Below are 24789 nucleotides of genomic sequence, written 5' to 3' on the forward strand. Positions count from 1 at the left end.
TTTTGGAGGTGCATAAGCCATTTTATCCAAAATGCTGTGTGGATTAATGCTGAAGTGAAGCCCATTTTCAATAGCATTCAATTTAGCCTCTCAAAACTCCCAGCTCACTCAGTCATTCAGTTTACTCTCTCTCTTTTCATAGTCATTGTATTCAGCAGATTCTGGAGGCAGTGCTTCATTGTCATCAGATGGGAGTCGTTCACAGAGACCTCAAGGTAAGATTTAATAACAAATAAATGAAAAGACAGACTGCTCATCCACTGCAAGATATCACTTTGATGTCATTGTTATTATCTGATTGATTTGATCAAAAATGGATTTGGATTGAAATATTCTGTACACTCTTAGAAAATAGGGTTCCTAAAGGGTTCTTCGGAGCAAGGGCCCAGTCCATGGCTGTCCCCATAGGAGAACCCTTTTTTGGTTCCAAGTAGAACCATTTTTGGTTTCAGGTAGAACTCTTTTGGTTCCATGTGAACCCTCTGTGTAAAGGGTTCTACATGGAACTCAAAAGGGTTTTTACCTTGAACCAAATAGGGTTCTTCAAAGGGTTATCCTATGGGGACAGCCAAAGAATCATTTTAGGTACCAGATATCAACTTTTCTTCTAAGAGTGTAGTCAGAAACTTCAGATCATACATTTGTTGTTATTTTTATTAATTTAAACACATTTAAAACATTCATTTTAGCCATCCAGGCTCTTTTTAATTTTAACCTTGAGGACACATCTATGTAATGTTTGCTCCTCAGGCAGCAGATAACAGGCCAACAGGCCATTCCTCTCTGCCTTGACTAAGGTTGCAAAATTCCACAAACTTTCAATACATTCCCTGGTTTTTCCAAAATCCCGGTTGGAGGATCCCAGAGTCAGGGGGCAATAAGCAGGAAATCTGGAATTCTCCATCCAGGATTTCTCGAAAACCAGGGAACTTATTTAAAGTTCCCAGAATTTTGCAACCCTGGCCATGACTTTCAGTGTGATTCACCTGTAGGTATGTGGACAGAATAACAAAAGCCCAATCAAACCAATCAGAGAATTCAGGGGACATGCTGCTAAACCCTCTTCTGTCATAAGTCATTTCCCCTGCACACAGTTTGAAGATTATAAAATAGTAATTAATTTACAGTGCAACCACCATCGATCCACGGTTCTGTTGCCAACTTGTCATGTACAGTACATGTAGTCCATATCTCAACGTCAGCTCAAGGGAGTAAAAAACGTAAACAAGCCCTCGCACCATCACCACGGACAGCATTGGTGTGTGCTACAGTATGTCTGCCCTGTTGTAGTGTCAAAGAGAGGCAGATAAATCACAGGTTCCAGTACTGTTTCATTTATTAATACACGTATTCAAGTACCGACTATACACCTACGCATTCAAGGGTTTTTCTTTAGTTTGACTATTTTCTACATTGTACAATAATAGTGAAGACGTCAAAACTATGAAATAACACATATGGAATCATGTAGTAACCTAAAAAAAGGGTTCAGTTACCTCTATATATACCCACACTCTTTCAAAGGTACATTTTTGTTTATTACATCTTTTTCAAAATGTATTTTTTCAAATATTTCTTATGGACTTCTTCAACACTCACACTGTGATTATCATGCACTAACACATGCTGGTACAACGAGAGACCCTTCTGCCCAACAGATATATGTTCCATTCACATGGTTTCACATCTGCCTCCCAGCACCTGGGAACTGAGGGAAGATGAAGTGATAAAATGGATCTGTGTAGGCTGCGATTTTAGGTGTGTGTGTGTTTGTGTATGTGCGCCTGTGTGCATTTGTGCGTGTGGTGTGTGTCTGTGTTTATCAGGGGGTGGATAACATCTCATAGCAGCAGCAGTAGAGTGATTGGCGGCAGGAGGTGGGGTGTTCATTCCTCCGTCTGTGTGGGATAGAAGTGGCTTGATGCTGTATTTATCAGAGCTCTGTCATGCTGCAACCACACAAAGTCATTAACACTATTCAATCTGGCCCAGCCTAGAGTCATGTCTGTCTGCCACCATATCCCTGCTTCTGCTCAGCCCTCCTGTCTCCTTTGGGTGACTGACTGTTGACTGAATGGCTGGTTAACTGACTGACTAACTGACTGCTGACTGACTGAATGCTGACTTACTGGCTGACCTCTCTCTTTCTACGCAGCCTGAAAACCTTCTGCTGGCCTCCAAGTCCAAGGGAGCTGCAGTGAAGCTGGCAGACTTTGGCCTGGCCATCGAGGTGGAGGGGGAACAACAAGCCTGGTTCGGTAATGGCTGATATGAATCGTAATTACACACACAAAAAAGGAACATTTCCTCTACAGCTATTCCGGAGAAATACCTAAACAAAAACAAAGGGGAAAGTTTACATTTAAAAAAATATAATCAAGGTAGGAATAACTAGTTTTGTAGCGCCATGACCACCACAGGGCAAAGAGAGCTGTTTACTGCTTGTTTTATTTATGAATTCCATTGCCACCAGAAATAGAAATACCACAGCCCCATCCAGCCTCATTAGTAGTGAGGCCTGCAGTGTAAAAACATCTTGTTTGAGTAGGATCGACACAGCTCATTTTCCCTCACTCTGACTGCTCTAACTAACCTAACTGACTGACTGGTATAACTAACCTAAATGACTGGTCTAACTAACCAGTCAGACTGACTGGTCTAACTAACTAACCTAACTGACCTACTGGTCGAACTAACCTAGCTGACTGACTGGTCTAACTAACCAGTCAGACTGACTGGTCTAACTAACCTAACTGACCTACTGGTCTAACTAACCTATCTGACTGACTGGTCTAACTAACCAGTCAGACTGACTGGTCTAACTAACCTAACTGACTGACTGGTTTAACTAACTTAGTTGTGGTAGTAGTGGTCAATAGTTATGAGGTTCAGTAGTTGTGGTCAAAAGTTGTTTGGATATGGTTAGTAGTTAAATGTGTGATCAGAAGTTGTGTGGTCAGAAGTTGTGTTGTTGTATGTAATTGTGTGGTTGAGGTCAGGAGTTGTGTGGTTGTGGACACTAGATGTGGTCAGAATTTGTTTGATTGCGATCAGAAGTTATGTGGTTGAGGCATGTCATTGTGTGGTTGTAGTCACTAGATGTGGTCAGAAGTTGTGTGGTTGAGTAGTTGTGTGGTTGTGGTAAAAAAAAAAGTTGTGTGGATATGGTAAGTAGTTAGATGTGCGATCAAAAGTTGTGTGGTCAGAAGTTGTGTGGTTGTGGTATGTAATTGTGTGGTTGTGGTCACTAGATATGGTCAGAAGTTGTGTGGTTGCAGTCAGAAGTTATGTGGTTGAGGTATGTAATTGTGTGGTTGTGTTCAGAAGTTGTGCAGTTGAGGTCAGAAGTTGTGCAGTTGAGGTCAGCAGTTGTGTGGTTGCTGTCAGAAGTTGTGCAGTTGAGGTCTGAAGTTGTGCGGTTGAGGTCAGAAGTTGTGCAGTTGAGGTCAGAAGTTGTGCGGTTGAGGTCAGAAGTTGTGCGGTTGAGGTCAGAAGTTGTGCGGTTGAGGTCAGAAGTTGTGCGGTTGAGGTCAGAAGTTGTGCGGTTGAGGTCAGAAGTTATGTGGTTGAGGTATGTAATTGTGTGGTTGTGTTCAGAAGTTGTGCAGTTGAGGTCAGAAGTTGTGCAGTTGAGGTCAGAAGTTGTGTGGTTGAGGTCAGAAGTTGTGCGGTTGAGGTCAGAAGTTGTGCGGTTGAGGTCAGAAGTTGTGCGGTTGAGGTCAGAAGTTGTAAAGTTGTGGTATGTAATAGCGTGGTTGTTGCCACTAGAAAGGGTAAGCAGTTGTGTGGTTGCTGTCAGAAGATGTAAAGTTGTGGTATGTAATAGCGTTAGTTGTCAAAACGGCAGCTGTTTGGGAAAGTTTGAAAAACACGTGGTAATGCAGTTACAAAAACAGCTGTACTGTAAGTTCCGTATGGAATATTTTGATTCCACACACAGCCAGGAATAGCGGAGAAGTAGCTGAATATCCCATACGCTCTAACTTTTTGTCTAACTTGTTGCAGGAGTGGTCAAAACGGACGTTGATTGCCAAAATGTTACAGAAAATGATGTTGATGCGGTTACTTAAACTGCTGTAACTTTTGATGCAAATATTATTCGTCCAAACTCCAGATTTTTATTTGTATTTGATTTATTTCACCTTTATTTAACCAGGTAGGCTGGTTGAGAACACCTTTATTTAACCAGGTAGGCTGGTTGAGAACACCTTTATTTAACCAGGTAGGCTGGTTGAGAACACCTTTATTTAACCAGGTAGGCTAGTTGAGAACACCTTTATTTAACCAGGTAGGCTAGTTGAGAACACCTTTATTTAACCAGGTAGGCTGGTTGAGAACACCTTTATTTAACCAGGTAGGCTGGTTGAGAACACCTTTATTTAACCAGGTAGGCTAGTTGAGAACACCTTTATTTAACCAGGTAGGCTAGTTGAGAACACCTTTATTTAACCAGGTAGGCTGGTTGAGAACACCTTTATTTAACCAGGTAGGCTAGTTGAGAACACCTTTATTTAACCAGGTAGGCTGGTTGAGAACACCTTTATTTAACCAGGTAGGCTAGTTGAGAACACCTTTATTTAACCAGGTAGGCTAGTTGAGAACACCTTTATTTAACCAGGTAGGCTAGCTGAGAACACCTTTATTTAACCAGGTAGGCTAGTTGAGAACACCTTTATTTAACCAGGTAGGCTAGTTGAGAACACCTTTATTTAACCAGGTAGGCTAGTTGAGAACACCTTTATTTAACCAGGTAGGCTGGTTGAGAACACCTTTATTTAACCAGGTAGGCTAGTTGAGAACACCTTTATTTAACCAGGTAGGCTGGTTGAGAACACCTTTATTTAACCAGGTAGGCTAGTTGAGAACACCTTTATTTAACCAGGTAGGCTAGTTGAGAACACCTTTATTTAACCAGGTAGGCTAGTTGAGAACACCTTTATTTAACCAGGTAGGCTAGTTGAGAACACCTTTATTTAACCAGGTAGGCTAGTTGAGAACACCTTTATTTAACCAGGTAGGCTAGTTGAGAACACCTTTATTTAACCAGGTAGGCTAGTTGAGAACACCTTTATTTAACCAGGTAGGCTGGTTGAGAACACCTTTATTTAACCAGGTAGGCTAGTTGAGAACACCTTTATTTAACCAGGTAGGCTGGTTGAGAACACCTTTATTTAACCAGGTAGGCTAGTTGAGAACACCTTTATTTAACCAGGTAGGCTGGTTGAGAACACCTTTATTTAACCAGGTAGGCTAGTTGAGAACACCTTTATTTAACCAGGTAGGCTAGTTGAGAACACCTTTATTTAACCAGGTAGGCTAGTTGAGAACACCTTTATTTAACCAGGTAGGCTAGTTGAGAACACCTTTATTTAACCAGGTAGGCTAGCTGAGAACACCTTTATTTAACCAGGTAGGCTAGTTGAGAACACCTTTATTTAACCAGGTAGGCTAGCTGAGAACACCTTTATTTAACCAGGTAGGCTAGCTGAGAACACCTTTATTTAACCAGGTAGGCTAGTTGAGAACACCTTTATTTAACCAGGTAGGCTGGTTGAGAACACCTTTATTTAACCAGGTAGGCTAGTTGAGAACACCTTTATTTAACCAGGTAGGCTAGTTGAGAACACCTTTATTTAACCAGGTAGGCTAGTTGAGAACACCTTTATTTAACCAGGTAGGCTAGTTGAGAACACCTTTATTTAACCAGGTAGGCTGGTTGAGAACACCTTTATTTAACCAGGTAGGCTAGTTGAGAACACCTTTATTTAACCAGGTAGGCTGGTTGAGAACACCTTTATTTAACCAGGTAGGCTAGTTGAGAACACCTTTATTTAACCAGGTAGGCTGGTTGAGAACACCTTTATTTAACCAGGTAGGCTAGTTGAGAACACCTTTATTTAACCAGGTAGGCTAGTTGAGAACACCTTTATTTAACCAGGTAGGCTAGTTGAGAACACCTTTATTTAACCAGGTAGGCTAGTTGAGAACACCTTTATTTAACCAGGTAGGCTAGCTGAGAACACCTTTATTTAACCAGGTAGGCTAGTTGAGAACACCTTTATTTAACCAGGTAGGCTGGTTGAGAACACCTTTATTTAACCAGGTAGGCTAGTTGAGAACACCTTTATTTAACCAGGTAGGCTAGTTGAGAACACCTTTATTTAACCAGGTAGGCTAGTTGAGAACACCTTTATTTAACCAGGTAGGCTAGTTGAGAACACCTTTATTTAACCAGGTAGGCTAGCTGAGAACACCTTTATTTAACCAGGTAGGCTAGCTGAGAACACCTTTATTTAACCAGGTAGGCTAGTTGAGAACACCTTTATTTAACCAGGTAGGCTAGCTGAGAACACCTTTATTTAACCAGGTAGGCTAGTTGAGAACACCTTTATTTAACCAGGTAGGCTAGTTGAGAACACCTTTATTTAACCAGGTAGGCTAGTTGAGAACACCTTTATTTAACCAGGTAGGCTAGTTGAGAACACCTTTATTTATCCAGGTAGGCTAGCTGAGAACACCTTTATTTAACCAGGTAGGCTAGCTGAGAACACCTTTATTTAACCAGGTAGGCTAGTTGAGAACACCTTTATTTAACCAGGTAGGCTAGCTGAGAACACCTTTATTTAACCAGGTAGGCTAGTTGAGAACACCTTTATTTAACCAGGTAGGCTAGTTGAGAACACCTTTATTTAACCAGGTAGGCTAGTTGAGAACACCTTTATTTAACCAGGTAGGCTAGTTGAGAACACCTTTATTTAACCAGGTAGGCTAGTTGAGAACACCTTTATTTAACCAGGTAGGCTAGTTGAGAACACCTTTATTTAACCAGGTAGGCTAGTTGAGAACACCTTTATTTAACCAGGTAGGCTGGTTGAGAACACCTTTATTTAACCAGGTAGGCTAGTTGAGAACACCTTTATTTAACCAGGTAGGCTGGTTGAGAACACCTTTATTTAACCAGGTAGGCTAGTTGAGAACACCTTTATTTAACCAGGTAGGCTGGTTGAGAACACCTTTATTTAACCAGGTAGGCTAGTTGAGAACACCTTTATTTAACCAGGTAGGCTAGTTGAGAACACCTTTATTTAACCAGGTAGGCTAGTTGAGAACACCTTTATTTAACCAGGTAGGCTAGTTGAGAACACCTTTATTTAACCAGGTAGGCTGGTTGAGAACACCTTTATTTAACCAGGTAGGCTAGTTGAGAACACCTTTATTTAACCAGGTAGGCTAGTTGAGAACACCTTTATTTAACCAGGTAGGCTAGTTGAGAACACCTTTATTTAACCAGGTAGGCTAGTTGAGAACACCTTTATTTAACCAGGTAGGCTAGCTGAGAACACCTTTATTTAACCAGGTAGGCTAGCTGAGAACACCTTTATTTAACCAGGTAGGCTAGTTGAGAACACCTTTATTTAACCAGGTAGGCTAGCTGAGAACACCTTTATTTAACCAGGTAGGCTAGTTGAGAACACCTTTATTTAACCAGGTAGGCTAGTTGAGAACACCTTTATTTAACCAGGTAGGCTAGTTGAGAACACCTTTATTTAACCAGGTAGGCTAGTTGAGAACACCTTTATTTAACCAGGTAGGCTAGCTGAGAACACCTTTATTTAACCAGGTAGGCTAGCTGAGAACACCTTTATTTAACCAGGTAGGCTAGTTGAGAACACCTTTATTTAACCAGGTAGGCTAGCTGAGAACACCTTTATTTAACCAGGTAGGCTAGTTGAGAACACCTTTATTTAACCAGGTAGGCTAGTTGAGAACACCTTTATTTAACCAGGTAGGCTAGTTGAGAACACCTTTATTTAACCAGGTAGGCTAGTTGAGAACACCTTTATTTAACCAGGTAGGCTAGTTGAGAACACCTTTATTTAACCAGGTAGGCTAGTTGAGAACACCTTTATTTAACCAGGTAGGCTAGTTGAGAACACCTTTATTTAACCAGGTAGGCTGGTTGAGAACACCTTTATTTAACCAGGTAGGCTAGTTGAGAACACCTTTATTTAACCAGGTAGGCTGGTTGAGAACACCTTTATTTAACCAGGTAGGCTAGTTGAGAACACCTTTATTTAACCAGGTAGGCTGGTTGAGAACACCTTTATTTAACCAGGTAGGCTAGTTGAGAACACCTTTATTTAACCAGGTAGGCTAGCTGAGAACACCTTTATTTAACCAGGTAGGCTAGTTGAGAACACCTTTATTTAACCAGGTAGGCTAGCTGAGAACACCTTTATTTAACCAGGTAGGCTAGCTGAGAACACCTTTATTTAACCAGGTAGGCTAGTTGAGAACACCTTTATTTAACCAGGTAGGCTGGTTGAGAACACCTTTATTTAACCAGGTAGGCTAGTTGAGAACACCTTTATTTAACCAGGTAGGCTAGTTGAGAACACCTTTATTTAACCAGGTAGGCTAGTTGAGAACACCTTTATTTAACCAGGTAGGCTAGTTGAGAACACCTTTATTTAACCAGGTAGGCTGGTTGAGAACACCTTTATTTAACCAGGTAGGCTAGTTGAGAACACCTTTATTTAACCAGGTAGGCTGGTTGAGAACACCTTTATTTAACCAGGTAGGCTAGTTGAGAACACCTTTATTTAACCAGGTAGGCTGGTTGAGAACACCTTTATTTAACCAGGTAGGCTAGTTGAGAACACCTTTATTTAACCAGGTAGGCTAGTTGAGAACACCTTTATTTAACCAGGTAGGCTAGTTGAGAACACCTTTATTTAACCAGGTAGGCTAGTTGAGAACACCTTTATTTAACCAGGTAGGCTAGCTGAGAACACCTTTATTTAACCAGGTAGGCTAGTTGAGAACACCTTTATTTAACCAGGTAGGCTGGTTGAGAACACCTTTATTTAACCAGGTAGGCTAGTTGAGAACACCTTTATTTAACCAGGTAGGCTAGTTGAGAACACCTTTATTTAACCAGGTAGGCTAGTTGAGAACACCTTTATTTAACCAGGTAGGCTAGTTGAGAACACCTTTATTTAACCAGGTAGGCTAGCTGAGAACACCTTTATTTAACCAGGTAGGCTAGCTGAGAACACCTTTATTTAACCAGGTAGGCTAGTTGAGAACACCTTTATTTAACCAGGTAGGCTAGCTGAGAACACCTTTATTTAACCAGGTAGGCTAGTTGAGAACACCTTTATTTAACCAGGTAGGCTAGTTGAGAACACCTTTATTTAACCAGGTAGGCTAGTTGAGAACACCTTTATTTAACCAGGTAGGCTAGTTGAGAACACCTTTATTTAACCAGGTAGGCTAGCTGAGAACACCTTTATTTAACCAGGTAGGCTAGTTGAGAACACCTTTATTTAACCAGGTAGGCTGGTTGAGAACACCTTTATTTAACCAGGTAGGCTAGTTGAGAACACCTTTATTTAACCAGGTAGGCTAGTTGAGAACACCTTTATTTAACCAGGTAGGCTAGTTGAGAACACCTTTATTTAACCAGGTAGGCTAGTTGAGAACACCTTTATTTAACCAGGTAGGCTAGCTGAGAACACCTTTATTTAACCAGGTAGGCTAGTTGAGAACACCTTTATTTAACCAGGTAGGCTAGTTGAGAACACCTTTATTTAACCAGGTAGGCTAGCTGAGAACACCTTTATTTAACCAGGTAGGCTAGTTGAGAACACCTTTATTTAACCAGGTAGGCTAGTTGAGAACACCTTTATTTAACCAGGTAGGCTAGTTGAGAACACCTTTATTTAACCAGGTAGGCTAGTTGAGAACACCTTTATTTAACCAGGTAGGCTAGCTGAGAACACCTTTATTTAACCAGGTAGGCTAGCTGAGAACACCTTTATTTAACCAGGTAGGCTAGTTGAGAACACCTTTATTTAACCAGGTAGGCTAGCTGAGAACACCTTTATTTAACCAGGTAGGCTAGTTGAGAACACCTTTATTTAACCAGGTAGGCTAGTTGAGAACACCTTTATTTAACCAGGTAGGCTAGCTGAGAACACCTTTATTTAACCAGGTAGGCTAGCTGAGAACACCTTTATTTAACCAGGTAGGCTAGTTGAGAACACCTTTATTTAACCAGGTAGGCTGGTTGAGAACACCTTTATTTAACCAGGTAGGCTAGTTGAGAACACCTTTATTTAACCAGGTAGGCTAGTTGAGAACACCTTTATTTAACCAGGTAGGCTGGTTGAGAACACCTTTATTTAACCAGGTAGGCTAGTTGAGAACACCTTTATTTAACCAGGTAGGCTGGTTGAGAACACCTTTATTTAACCAGGTAGGCTGGTTGAGAACACCTTTATTTAACCAGGTAGGCTAGTTGAGAACACCTTTATTTAACCAGGTAGGCTAGTTGAGAACACCTTTATTTAACCAGGTAGGCTGGTTGAGAACACCTTTATTTAACCAGGTAGGCTAGTTGAGAACACCTTTATTTAACCAGGTAGGCTAGTTGAGAACACCTTTATTTAACCAGGTAGGCTAGTTGAGAACACCTTTATTTAACCAGGTAGGCTAGCTGAGAACACCTTTATTTAACCAGGTAGGCTAGTTGAGAACACCTTTATTTAACCAGGTAGGCTGGTTGAGAACACCTTTATTTAACCAGGTAGGCTAGTTGAGAACACCTTTATTTAACCAGGTAGGCTAGTTGAGAACACCTTTATTTAACCAGGTAGGCTAGTTGAGAACACCTTTATTTAACCAGGTAGGCTAGTTGAGAACACCTTTATTTAACCAGGTAGGCTAGTTGAGAACACCTTTATTTAACCAGGTAGGCTAGCTGAGAACACCTTTATTTAACCAGGTAGGCTAGTTGAGAACACCTTTATTTAACCAGGTAGGCTAGCTGAGAACACCTTTATTTAACCAGGTAGGCTAGTTGAGAACACCTTTATTTAACCAGGTAGGCTAGTTGAGAACACCTTTATTTAACCAGGTAGGCTAGTTGAGAACACCTTTATTTAACCAGGTAGGCTAGCTGAGAACACCTTTATTTAACCAGGTAGGCTAGTTGAGAACACCTTTATTTAACCAGGTAGGCTAGTTGAGAACACCTTTATTTAACCAGGTAGGCTAGCTGAGAACACCTTTATTTAACCAGGTAGGCTAGTTGAGAACACCTTTATTTAACCAGGTAGGCTAGTTGAGAACACCTTTATTTAACCAGGTAGGCTGGTTGAGAACACCTTTATTTAACCAGGTAGGCTAGCTGAGAACACCTTTATTTAACCAGGTAGGCTAGTTGAGAACACCTTTATTTAACCAGGTAGGCTAGTTGAGAACACCTTTATTTAACCAGGTAGGCTGGTTGAGAACACCTTTATTTAACCAGGTAGGCTAGTTGAGAACACCTTTATTTAACCAGGTAGGCTAGTTGAGAACACCTTTATTTAACCAGGTAGGCTGGTTGAGAACACCTTTATTTAACCAGGTAGGCTAGTTGAGAACACCTTTATTTAACCAGGTAGGCTGGTTGAGAACACCTTTATTTAACCAGGTAGGCTGGTTGAGAACACCTTTATTTAACCAGGTAGGCTAGTTGAGAACACCTTTATTTAACCAGGTAGGCTAGTTGAGAACACCTTTATTTAACCAGGTAGGCTGGTTGAGAACACCTTTATTTAACCAGGTAGGCTAGTTGAGAACACCTTTATTTAACCAGGTAGGCTGGTTGAGAACACCTTTATTTAACCAGGTAGGCTAGTTGAGAACACCTTTATTTAACCAGGTAGGCTGGTTGAGAACACCTTTATTTAACCAGGTAGGCTGGTTGAGAACACCTTTATTTAACCAGGTAGGCTAGTTGAGAACACCTTTATTTAACCAGGTAGGCTAGTTGAGAACACCTTTATTTAACCAGGTAGGCTGGTTGAGAACACCTTTATTTAACCAGGTAGGCTAGTTGAGAACACCTTTATTTAACCAGGTAGGCTGGTTGAGAACACCTTTATTTAACCAGGTAGGCTGGTTGAGAACACCTTTATTTAACCAGGTAGGCTAGTTGAGAACACCTTTATTTAACCAGGTAGGCTGGTTGAGAACACCTTTATTTAACCAGGTAGGCTAGTTGAGAACACCTTTATTTAACCAGGTAGGCTGGTTGAGAACACCTTTATTTAACCAGGTAGGCTGGTTGAGAACACCTTTATTTAACCAGGTAGGCTGGTTGAGAACACCTTTATTTAACCAGGTAGGCTGGTTGAGAACACCTTTATTTAACCAGGTAGGCTGGTTGAGAACACCTTTATTTAACCAGGTAGGCTGGTTGAGAACACCTTTATTTAACCTGGTAGGCTAGTTGAGAACACCTTTATTTAACCAGGTAGGCTAGTTGAGAACACCTTTATTTAACCAGGTAGGCTGGTTGAGAACACCTTTATTTAACCAGGTAGGCTGGTTGAGAACACCTTTATTTAACCAGGTAGGCTAGTTGAGAACACCTTTATTTAACCAGGTAGGCTAGTTGAGAACACCTTTATTTAACCTGGTAGGCTGGTTGAGAACACCTTTATTTAACCAGGTAGGCTAGTTGAGAACCCTTTATTTAACCAGGTAGGCTAGTTGAGAACACCTTTATTTAACCTGGTAGGCTAGTTGAGAACACCTTTATTTAACCAGGTAGGCTAGTTGAGAACACCTTTATTTAACCAGGTAGGCTAGTTGAGAACCCTTTATTTAACCAGGTAGGCTAGTTGAGAACACCTTTATTTAACCTGGTAGGCTAGTTGAGAACACCTTTATTTAACCAGGTAGGCTAGTTGAGAACACCTTTATTTAACCTGGTAGGCTAGTTGAGAACACCTTTATTTAACCAGGTAGGCTAGTTGAGAACACCTTTATTTAACCAGGTAGGCTAGTTGAGAACAAGTTCTCATTTACAACTGCGACCTGGCCAGGATAAAGCATAGCAGTTTGACACATACAACAGCACAGAGTTACACATGGAATAAACTAAACATAGTCAATAATAGAGTAGGAAAATAAAGTATATATAGAGTGTGTGCAAATGAGGTAAGATAAGGGAGTTAAGGCAATAAATAGGCCATGGTGGCGAAGTAATTACAATATAGCAATTATACACTGGAATGGTAGATGTGCAGAAGATGAATGTGCAAGTAGAGATACTGGGGTGCAAAGGAGCAAGGTAAATAAATAAATACAGTATGGGGATGAGGTAGTTGGATGGGGTGTTTACAAATTGTCTATGTACAGGTGCAGTGATCTGTGAGCTGCTCTGACAGCTGGTGCTTAAAGCTAGTGAGGGAGATATGAGTCTCCAGCTTCAGTCATTTTTGCAGTTCGTTCCAGTCATTGGCAGCAGAGAACTGGAAGGAAAGGCGGCCAAAGGGGGAATTGGCTTTGGGGGTGACCAGTGAGATATACTTGCTGGAGCGCGTATCACCACAACCCTACCTGATACCCTAGACCCACTCCAATTTGCTTACCGCTGCAATAGGTCCACTGACGATGCAATCGCCATCACACTGCACACTGCCCTATCCCATCTGGACAAGAGGAATACCTATGTAAGAATGCTGTTCATTGACTACAGTTCAGCATTTAACACCATAGTACCCTCTAAACTCATCATTAAGCTCGAGACCCTGGGTCTCGACCCCGCCCTGTGCAACTGGGTCCTGGACTTTCTGACGGGCCGCTGCTGGGTGGTGAAGGAAAGGAAACAACATCTCCACCCCGCTGATCCTCAACACTGGGGCCCCACAAGGGTGCGTTCTCAGCCCTCTACTGTACTCCCTGTTCACCTCTGACTGCATGGCCATGCACGCTTCCAACTCAATCATCTATTTTGCAGATTACACGACAGTGATTGGCCCGATTACCAACAACGACGAGACGGCCTACAAGGAGGAGTTGAGGGCCATCTGAGTGTGGTGTCAGGAAAACAACCTCTCACTCAACATCAACAAAACAAGGGAGATGATTGTAGACTTCAGGAAACGATGTGGATGGGGGGAGCAGTAGTGGAAAACGTGAAAAGTTTTAAGTTCCTCGGCATACACATCACGGACAAACTGAAATGGTCCACCCACACAGACAGTGTGGTGAAGAACTGTACTCTTCACATGATGCTTTATCATTTCCTTAATGAAAATGAGTCTGGATATTTCAACCTGTCCTTTGTTCACAGTGCGTAAAACCCCAGGCTGGTTTCCTGGGTTTGGAGAATAAACCTCAGGAGGCTGAAGAAATTTGGCTTGTCACCTAAAACACTCACAAACTTTTACAGGTGCATAATCGAGAGCATGCTGTCGGGCTCTATCACCGCCTGGTACGGCAACTGCACCCTCCTCAACCGCAAGGCTCTCCAGAGGGTAGTGAGGTCTGCACAACGCATCACTGGGGAAAACTACTTGCTCTCCAGGACACCTACAGCACCCAATGTCACAGGAAGGCCAAAAGATAATCAAGGACAACAACCACCCGAGCCACTGCCTGTTCACCCCGCTATCATCCATTAGGCGAGGTCAGTACAGGTGCATCAAAGCAGGGACCGAGAGACTGAAAAACAGCTTCTATCTCAAGGCCATCAGACTGTTAAACAGCCATCATTAACATAGAGAGGCTGCTGCCAACATACTGACTCAAATCTCTGGCCACTAATAATGCCACTGTAATGATGTTTACATATGATATTACTCATCTCATATTTATACTGTATTCTATACCATCTACTGCATCTTTCCTGGCCATCACATGGCCATCGTTCATCCATATATTTATATGTGCATATTCTTATTCATCCCTTTACATTTGTGTGTATAAGGTAGTTGTGAATTTGTTAGATTACTTGTTAGATATTACTGCATGGTCGGAACGAGAAACACAAGCATTTCGCTACACTCGCATTAACATCTGCTAACCATGGGTATGTGACAAATACAATTAAGACATAGACAACAACCAAAGCTATATACAGGTGTCAACAGATCCAGAGGACATGAAAACAGAATTAACAGAGGAGTTGGAAAGCTTTTCTGAACAGCACAGTCTTGTCACCCATAGTTTTGAATCTGTTGCGTGGCTCACAGTACCTTCGATGTTTCACCAGCCTGCCCTTTGGCTACGCTGAAAAACACATGGAGCAGAATATGTTTTAAAACTAGGGAACTAGGAATATCTTTTAGAATTCAGCTCCCTTTTAATGAGCCAGAGGACACGTATCCAATATCCACAGTTCATTTTTACAGACACCTCTCTTAGATCAGGATGATTTTTCTAAAGTGTTTTGGGGAACGCCTGGCTGGCTATTCTCCCTCAGGACAGCTGGTGTAGCTGTCACACCCAGCTCTTCTGGTCATTATAATTATACTGTACTCTTCACATGACACTTTATCATTTCCTTAATGAAAATGAGTCTGGATTTTTCAACCTGTCCTTTGTTCACAGTGCGTAAAACCCCAGGCTGGTTCCCTGGGTCTGGAGAATAAATGGAACAATGCGTTCTTCTTCTTTGTCAGATGATTGATATATAATCCATTTGTCCACATAACAAGGCTGGAACATGAGAAGATGTGGTGAATCGTTGAAAACAGCAGTAAAATAAAGTCTCATCACCCCTCAGAAAGAGTCAAAGACCAGACTTAGCACATTGACAGCCTGTCTGGTCAGGGTAGGTAATACGCATGTGGACCTCACACCTCAAATGAAGCTCTATTGAGGGAAATGTGAGGCAGGCGGGACCAGGAACATGTGTATAATGTTATTACTCTCTACATTCCGGGGAATAGAATTATCAGAGCAGATCTCTCTAATACTTGTGACGGAATACAATTTGTCAATTTGTTGTTCTCTTTTTTTCCCCCTTGTTAGATTGCATTTAATAATTCAAAGCGACTGAACTCTCATCACTTTACTGTACTCTATCGTAATATATAATGGATTCATATGGTTAGTGTCACTTCACACTTAAAACAGCATGTGTCTTTGATCAAAGCCTATATCACTATGTCTTGTATAGCATTACGCTTGTACCGGTATGTAGAACATTCTATAGATCTAAACTCTATCAACTTGTTATTTTATTACACTGAGAGTATCCCTTTTAGAGCTTTCTAAAATGGTAAGTTTGCATCCTGGATGCTGATAGGTTGATAGTCGTTAGTTATTGAAGATAATCCAAAGGTAATGCCTGTTAACAGTTCCATTTGAATGATCTATGTACATCCACTGTCCTACAGCCCATCCAGGCAATTCATAAACTTGATCTCCACTGCGGAAAAATGCATCTAGACATTGTTTCCCATTGCTTGTTGCCTAGCATTTGATTTTCAATAGAGCTGTGTTATCTGTGACTCACTGCCTCTCTGTCTGGATGTGATGCAGGCTTTGCAGGGACACCTGGTTACCTGTCTCCTGAGGTCCTGAGGAAGGACCCATATGGTAAAGCTGTGGACCTGTGGGCTTGCGGTAAGCAGGATGACTTTCAGACATCCACCTCTTTCCTGGTTTGTTTCTGTCTACATCTACTGTAAATTGCTGCTGCATAAAGAAAACATGATATAGACTTCACACCTGGTGTGATGTGTTTCCTAGTTTCTTCATCTCAAGCTTTATGTTTTCTCAAATGGCCAGACAGGGGATTGCTTCAGAGCCTAACCTTCTAGAGTTGTGCTGACACAAAACCTGCCCGCCTCAATGTCACAGATTATTTAGTGCACCAGTTTATTTATGGGGTCTGTTTCATCCAAAGGTGCATTGATGAGTCTGTTTCATCCAAAGGTGCATAGATGAGCTCTCAGTCAGAGAAGACAAGGCAGTGTGTCGATCTGATCATAGCTCTCTCTCTATGTCTATATACATACAGTACCATGGGCCTCAGTGCCACAGGCCTCAATACCACAGACCTCAATGCCACTGGCCTCAGTACCACAGGCCACAGTACCACAGGCCTCAGTACCACGGGCCTCATTACCACGGGCCACAGTACCACAGGTCTCAGTACCACGGGGCTCATTACCACGGGCCTCATTACCACGTGCCACAGTACCACAGGCCTCAGTACCACAGGCCTCAATACCACGGGCCTCATTACCACGGGCCTCAGTACCACCGGCCTCAGTACCACCGGCCTCATTACTACAGGTCACAGTACCACAGGCCTCAGTACCACGGGCCTCAATACCACGGGCCTCAATATCACGGGCCACAGTACTATGCGCCTCAGTACCACAGGCCTCTGTGTCAACAAGGTGGCAGAATGAATCTGCTAGACATCCTCTTGCTAGTCTGATGCATGGACAACTCTTACCTAGAACATAGTATGTACAGTATATATAGTGTACATTATAGTATTGGAAAGAGTATGTGTTTTTAATGTTTTGTACGCTCAGTGTATATCTACATCATGTGAATAATATATAAATAATTATATTGACAATACGTAGTAGTACAGCCTCTTTTCACGGTGAGTTGAATAGCTGCTCTTCAGCTCGGCTGGATTCAGCCGTTTAACCCGGTTTGGTTAGATTTCTTTTCAAACTTATTGACGTTTCAAGCTATCACTCTGTGCACATTGGTCTTTTGAAGCGGGTGAAGCTCATTGCTATGCACAGCTGTATTTCCCTGCCTTTTGATATGGGCTTTGTGCTGCTGCTCCCCGTGAGATGTGTGTGGGCTTCATGGCCGATGGGTCTGTGAGCCTGGCAGGCCTCACAGCAGTGAGATGAATTCACAAGAGACATACGGTTGAGGGCTGAGGGGGGCGACAATGTGGGCAGGGGTTCATTCTCAGACTTTTAACGTCCTGACATGTAGCTGGATCTGTATGTGCACATAACTGTGTTTAATGTTAACCCCACAGAGAGACCATTCACCCAGAGAGAGGGAGTTCCCAGTGGTGGTGGTACATACAAGACACACACAAGCTAGCACACACACGCACGCACGCACGCACGCACGCACGCACGCACGCACGCACGCACGCACGCACACACACACACACACACACACACACACACACTACTCCCTAGTGAGCGATCAAAGATAGTATAGTTGTTTAGTGATGTATAACATACTGTATGTGTTGCCAGGTGTGACAGCCTTCTATTGTATAGTGATATATAACATACTGTATGTGTTGCCAGGTGTGACAGTCTTCTAATGTATAGTGATGTATAACATACTGTATGTGTTGCCAGGTGTGACAGTCTTCTATTGTATAGTGATGTATAACATACTGTATGTGTTGCCAGGTGTGACAGTCGTCTATTGTATAGTGATGTATAACATACTGTATGTGTTGCCAGGTGTGACAGTCTTCTATTGTATAGTGATGTATAACATACTGTATGTGTTGCCAGGTGTGACAGTCTTCTATTGTATAGTGATGTATAACATACTGTATGTGTTGCCAGGTGTGACAGTCTTCTATTGTATAGTGATGTATAACATACTGTATGTGTTGCCAGGTGTGACAGTCTTCTATTGTATAGTGATGTATAACATACTGTATGTGTTGCCAGGTGTGACAGCCTTCTATTGTATAGTGATATATAACATCTGTGTTGCCAGGTGTGACAGTATTCTATTGTATAGTGATGCATAACATACTGTATGTGTTGCCAGGTGTGACAGTCTTCTATTGTATAGTGATGTATAACATACTGTATGTGTTGCCAGGTGTGACAGCCTTCTATTGTATAGTGATGTATAACATCTGTGTTGCCAGGTGTGACAGTCTTCTATTGTATAGTGATGTATAACATCTGTGTTGCCAGGTGTGACAGTCTTCTATTGTATAGTGATGTATAACATACTGTATGTGTTGCCAGGTGTGACAGTCGTCTATTGTATAGTGATGTATAACATCTGTGTTGCCAGGTGTGAAAGTCTTCTATTGTATAGTGATGTATAACATACTGTATGTGTTGCCAGGTGTGACAGTCTTCTATTGTATAGTGATGTATAACATCTGTGTTGCCAGGTGTGACAGTCTTCTATTGTATAGTGATGCATAACATACTGTATGTGTTGCCAGGTGTGACAGTCGTCTATTGTATAGTGATGTATAACATACTGTATGTGTTGCCAGGTGTGACAGTCTTCTATTGTATAGTGATGTATAACATACTGTATGTGTTGCCAGGTGTGACAGTCTTCTATTGTATAGTGATGCATAACATACTGTATGTGTTGCCAGGTGTGACAGTCTTCTATTGTATAGTGATGTATAACATACTGTATGTGTTGCCAGGTGTGACAGCCTTCTATTGTATAGTGATATATAACATCTGTGTTGCCAGGTGTGACAGTCTTCTATTGTATAGTGATGTATAACATACTGTATGTGTTGCCAGGTGTGACAGTCTTCTATTGTATAGTGATGTATAACATACTGTATGTGTTGCCAGGTGTGACAGTCTTCTATTGTATAGTGATGTATAACATACTGTATGTGTTGCCAGGTGTGACAGTCTTCTATTGTATAGTGATGTATAACATACTGTATGTGTTGCCAGGTGTGACAGTCGTCTATTGTATAGTGATGTATAACATACTGTATGTGTTGCCAGGTGTGACAGTCGTCTATTGTATAGTGATGTATAACATACTGTATGTGTTGCCAGGTGTGACAGTCGTCTATTGTATAGTGATGTATAACATACTGTATGTGTTGCCAGGTGTGACAGTCGTCTATTGTATAGTGATGTATAACATACTGTATGTGTTGCCAGGTGTGACAGTCGTCTATTGTATAGTGATGTATAACATACTGTATGTGTTGCCAGGTGTGACAGTCGTCTATTGTATAGTGATGTATAACATACTGTATGTGTTGCCAGGTGTGACAGTCGTCTATTGTATAGTGATGTATAACATACTGTATGTGTTGCCAGGTGTGACAGTCGTCTATTGTATAGTGATGTATAACATACTGTATGTGTTGCCAGGTGTGACAGTCTTCTATTGTATAGTGATATATAACATACTGTATGTGTTGCCAGGTGTGACAGCCTTCTATTGTATAGTGATATATAACATCTGTGTTGCCAGGTGTGACAGTCTTCTATTGTATAGTGATGCATAACATACTGTATGTGTTGCCAGGTGTGACAGTCTTCTATTGTATAGTGATGTATAACATACTGTATGTGTTGCCAGGTGTGACAGCCTTCTATTGTATAGTGATGTATAACATCTGTGTTGCCAGGTGTGACAGTCTTCTATTGTATAGTGATGTATAACATCTGTGTTGCCAGGTGTGACAGTCTTCTATTGTATAGTGATGTATAACATACTGTATGTGTTGCCAGGTGTGACAGTCGTCTATTGTATAGTGATGTATAACATCTGTGTTGCCAGGTGTGACAGTCTTCTATTGTATAGTGATGTATAACATACTGTATGTGTTGCCAGGTGTGACAGTCTTCTATTGTATAGTGATGTATAACATCTGTGTTGCCAGGTGTGACAGTCTTCTATTGTATAGTGATGCATAACATACTGTATGTGTTGCCAGGTGTGACAGTCGTCTATTGTATAGTGATGTATAACATACTGTATGTGTTGCCAGGTGTGACAGTCTTCTATTGTATAGTGATGCATAACATACTGTATGTGTTGCCAGGTGTGACAGTCTTCTATTGTATAGTGATGTATAACATACTGTATGTGTTGCCAGGTGTGACAGCCTTCTATTGTATAGTGATATATAACATCTGTGTTGCCAGGTGTGACAGTCTTCTATTGTATAGTGATGTATAACATACTGTATGTGTTGCCAGGTGTGACAGTCTTCTATTGTATAGTGATGTATAACATACTGTATGTGTTGCCAGGTGTGACAGTCTTCTATTGTATAGTGATGTATAACATACTGTATGTGTTGCCAGGTGTGACAGTCTTCTATTGTATAGTGATGTATAACATACTGTATGTGTTGCCAGGTGTGACAGTCGTCTATTGTATAGTGATGTATAACATACTGTATGTGTTGCCAGGTGTGACAGTCGTCTATTGTATAGTGATGTATAACATACTGTATGTGTTGCCAGGTGTGACAGTCGTCTATTGTATAGTGATGTATAACATACTGTATGTGTTGCCAGGTGTGACAGTCGTCTATTGTATAGTGATGTATAACATACTGTATGTGTTGCCAGGTGTGACAGTCGTCTATTGTATAGTGATGTATAACATACTGTATGTGTTGCCAGGTGTGACAGTCGTCTATTGTATAGTGATGTATAACATACTGTATGTGTTGCCAGGTGTGACAGTCGTCTATTGTATAGTGATGTATAACATACTGTATGTGTTGCCAGGTGTGACAGTCTTCTATTGTATAGTGATATATAACATCTGTGTTGCCAGGTGTGACAGTCTTCTATTGTATAGTGATGTATAACATACTGTATGTGTTGCCAGGTGTGACAGTCTTCTATTGTATAGTGATGTATAACATACTGTATGTGTTGCCAGGTGTGACAGCCTTCTATTGTATAGTGATATATAACATCTGTGTTGCCAGGTGTGACAGTCTTCTATTGTATAGTGATGTATAACATACTGTATGTGTTGCCAGGTGTGACAGTCGTCTATTGTATAGTGATGTATAACATACTGTATGTGTTGCCAGGTGTGACAGTCTTCTATTGTATAGTGATGTATAACATCTGTGTTGCCAGGTGTGACAGTCTTCTATTGTATAGTGATGCATAACATACTGTATGTGTTGCCAGGTGTGACAGCCTTCTATTGTATAGTGATGCATAACATACTGTATGTGTTGCCAGGTGTGACAGCCTTCTATTGTATAGTGATGTATAACATACTGTATGTGTTGCCAGGTGTGACAGTCTTCTATTGTATAGTGATATATAACATCTGTGTTGCCAGGTGTGACAGTCTTCTAATGTATAGTGATGCATAACATACTGTATGTGTTGCCAGGTGTGACAGTCGTCTATTGTATAGTGATGTATAACATACTGTATGTGTTGCCAGGTGTGACAGTCTTCTATTGTATAGTGATGTATAACATACTGTATGTGTTGCCAGGTGTGACAGTCTTCTATTGTATAGTGATGTATAACATACTGTATGTGTTGCCAGGTGTGACAGTCTTCTATTGTATAGTGATGTATAACATACTGTATGTGTTGCCAGGTGTGACAGTCTTCTATTGTATAGTGATGTATAACATACTGTATGTGTTGCCAGGTGTGACAGTCTTCTATTGTATAGTGATGTATAACATACTGTATGTGTTGCCAGGTGTGACAGTCTTCTATTGTATAGTGATGTATAACATCTGTGTTGCCAGGTGTGACAGTCTTCTATTGTATAGTGATGTATAACATACTGTATGTGTTGCCAGGTGTAATCCTGTACATCCTACTGGTGGGATATCCTCCTTTCTGGGATGAGGACCAGCACAGACTGTACCAGCAGATCAAGGCTGGGGCCTACGATGTGAGTCAAATCAAATCAAACTTTATTTGTCACATGCGCCGACTACAACATGTGTAGATCTTACCGTGAAATGCTTACTTACAATCAACAGTGCAGTTAAAGAAAGAGTTAAGAAAATATTTACCAAATAAACAAATCTAAAAAAGAATTAAAAAGTAACACAATAAAATAACAATAACGAGGCTATATACCAGTTGAGGTAATTTGTACATGTAGGTAGGGGTGAAGAGTCACATCTATCCTAGGTCCTGTTCTTACTGTAACAATACCCCTCCATTCCATCACTAGTCACGGCTGCTGGGGAAAAGCACAGTGTCTCTTCAGGATTGTGTAACACACCAGTTTCCAAAGAGATGAATCATCCTGAATTCAGTGCCTGATAATGGATTCTTTCTGCTGGGAGGAAAACACATCTTCTACTTTTTCTTCTTCAATTGCAGTCATAGCAGCCCATGGCTCTGTCCTTGAATATCTCTGTACTCTGTTCTTTAATATTTCTGTACTCTGTTCTTTAATATCTCTGTACTCTGTCCTTTAATATCTCTGTACTCTGTCCTTTAATATCTCTGTACTCTGTCCTTTAATATCTCTGTACTCTGTCCTTTAATATCTCTGTACTCTGTCCTTTAATATCTCTGTACTCTGTCCTTTAATATTTCTGTACTCTGTCCTTTAATATTTCTGTACTCTGTCCTTTAATATCTCTGTACTCTGTCCTTTAATATCTCTGTACTCTGTCCTTTAATATCTCTGTACTCTGTCCTTTAATATCTCTGTACTCTGTTCTTTAATATCTCTGTACTCTGTCCTTTAATATTTCTGTACTCTGTCCTTTAATATTTCTGTACTCTGTCCTTTAATATCTCTGTACTCTGTCCTTTAATATCTCTGTACTCTGTCCTTTAATATCTCTGTACTCTGTCCTTTAATATTTCTGTACTCTGTCCTTTAATATTTCTGTACTCTGTCCTTTAATACTCTGTCCTTTAATATTTCTGTACTCTGTTCTTTAATATTTCTGTACTCTGTTCTTTAATATCTCTGTACTCTGTCCTTTAATATTTCTGTTCTGTTCTTTAATATCTCTGTACTCTGTCCTTTAATATTTCTGTACTCTGTCCTTTAATATTTCTGTACTCTGTCCTTTAATATTTCTGTACTCTGTACTTTAATATTTCTGTACTCTGTCCTTTAATATTTCTGTACTCTGTTCTTTAATATTTCTGTACTCTGTTCTTTAATATCTCTGTACTCTGTCCTTTAATATTTCTGTACTCTGTTCTTTAATATCTCTGTACTCTGTTCTTTAATATCTCTGTACTCTGTCCTTTAATATTTCTGTACTCTGTCCTTTAATATTTCTGTACTCTGTCCTTTAATATTTCTGTACTCTGTCCTTTAATATTTCTGTACTCTGTCCTTTAATATTTCTGTACTCTGTCCTTTAATATTTCTGTACTCTGTTCTTTAATATTTCTGTACTCTGTTCTTTAATATTTCTGTACTCTGTTCTTTAATATTTCTGTACTCTGTCCTTTAATATTTCTGTACTCTGTCCTTTAATATTTCTGTACTCTGTTCTTTAATATCTCTGTACTTTGTCCTTTAATATTTCTGTACTCTGTCCTTTAATATCTCTGTACTCTGTTCTTTATATATCTTTAATATTTCTGTACTCTGTTCTTTAATATCTCTGTACTCTGTTCTTTAATATCTCTGTACTCTGTTCTTTAATATCTCTGTACTCTGTTCTTTAATATTTCTGTACTCTGTCCTTTAATATCTCTGTACTCTGTTCTTTAATATATCTGTACTCTGTTCTTTAACATCTCTGTACTCTGTTCTTTAATATCTCTGTACTCTGTTCTTTAATATCTCTGTACTCTGTTCTTTAATATTTCTGTACTCTGTCCTTTAATATTCTAATACTCTGTTTAATATCTCTGTACTCTGTTCTTTAATATTTCTGTACTCTGTCCTTTAATATTTCTGTACTCTGTCCTTTAATATTTCTGTACTCTGTTCTTTAATATCTCTGTACTCTGTCCTTTAATATCTCTGTACTCTGTTCTTTAATATCTCTGTACTCTGTTCTTTAATATCTCTGTACTCTGTCCTTTAATATTTCTGTACTCTGTCCTTTAATATTTCTGTACTCTGTTCTTTAATATTTCTGTACTCTGTTCTTTAATATCTCTGTACTCTGTACTCCTTATCACGTTTTAAAGTATGACCCAGATGCAGACAGTGTTGAAGAAACAATAGTTTATTCCTTAAACAGGGGCAGGCAAACGACAAGTCAAGGCAGGCAGGGGTCAATAATCCAGAGAGGGTGTAAAGGTAGAGGACAGCAGGCGGGCTCAGGGTCAG

At 40.6% G+C, this 24789-nt stretch overlaps 1 protein-coding gene across 1 annotated transcript in view; it reads left to right on the top strand.

Moving 5' to 3' along the window:
- The window catches only part of camk2a (calcium/calmodulin-dependent protein kinase II alpha), a 128154-nt gene that overhangs the window by 67511 nt on the left and 35854 nt on the right, over positions 1–24789 (top strand). Inside the window, exons 6-9 of the mRNA XM_065004914.1 lie at positions 143–215; positions 2156–2258; positions 16330–16413; positions 22325–22419. Coding sequence (XP_064860986.1) covers positions 143–215; positions 2156–2258; positions 16330–16413; positions 22325–22419 — 355 coding nt within the window. The remainder of the gene's footprint in view (positions 1–142; positions 216–2155; positions 2259–16329; positions 16414–22324; positions 22420–24789) is intronic.

Source organism: Oncorhynchus nerka, linkage group LG19 (genome assembly GCF_034236695.1).
Source record: "Oncorhynchus nerka isolate Pitt River linkage group LG19, Oner_Uvic_2.0, whole genome shotgun sequence".
Classification (NCBI taxonomy): Eukaryota; Metazoa; Chordata; class Actinopteri; order Salmoniformes; family Salmonidae; genus Oncorhynchus; species Oncorhynchus nerka.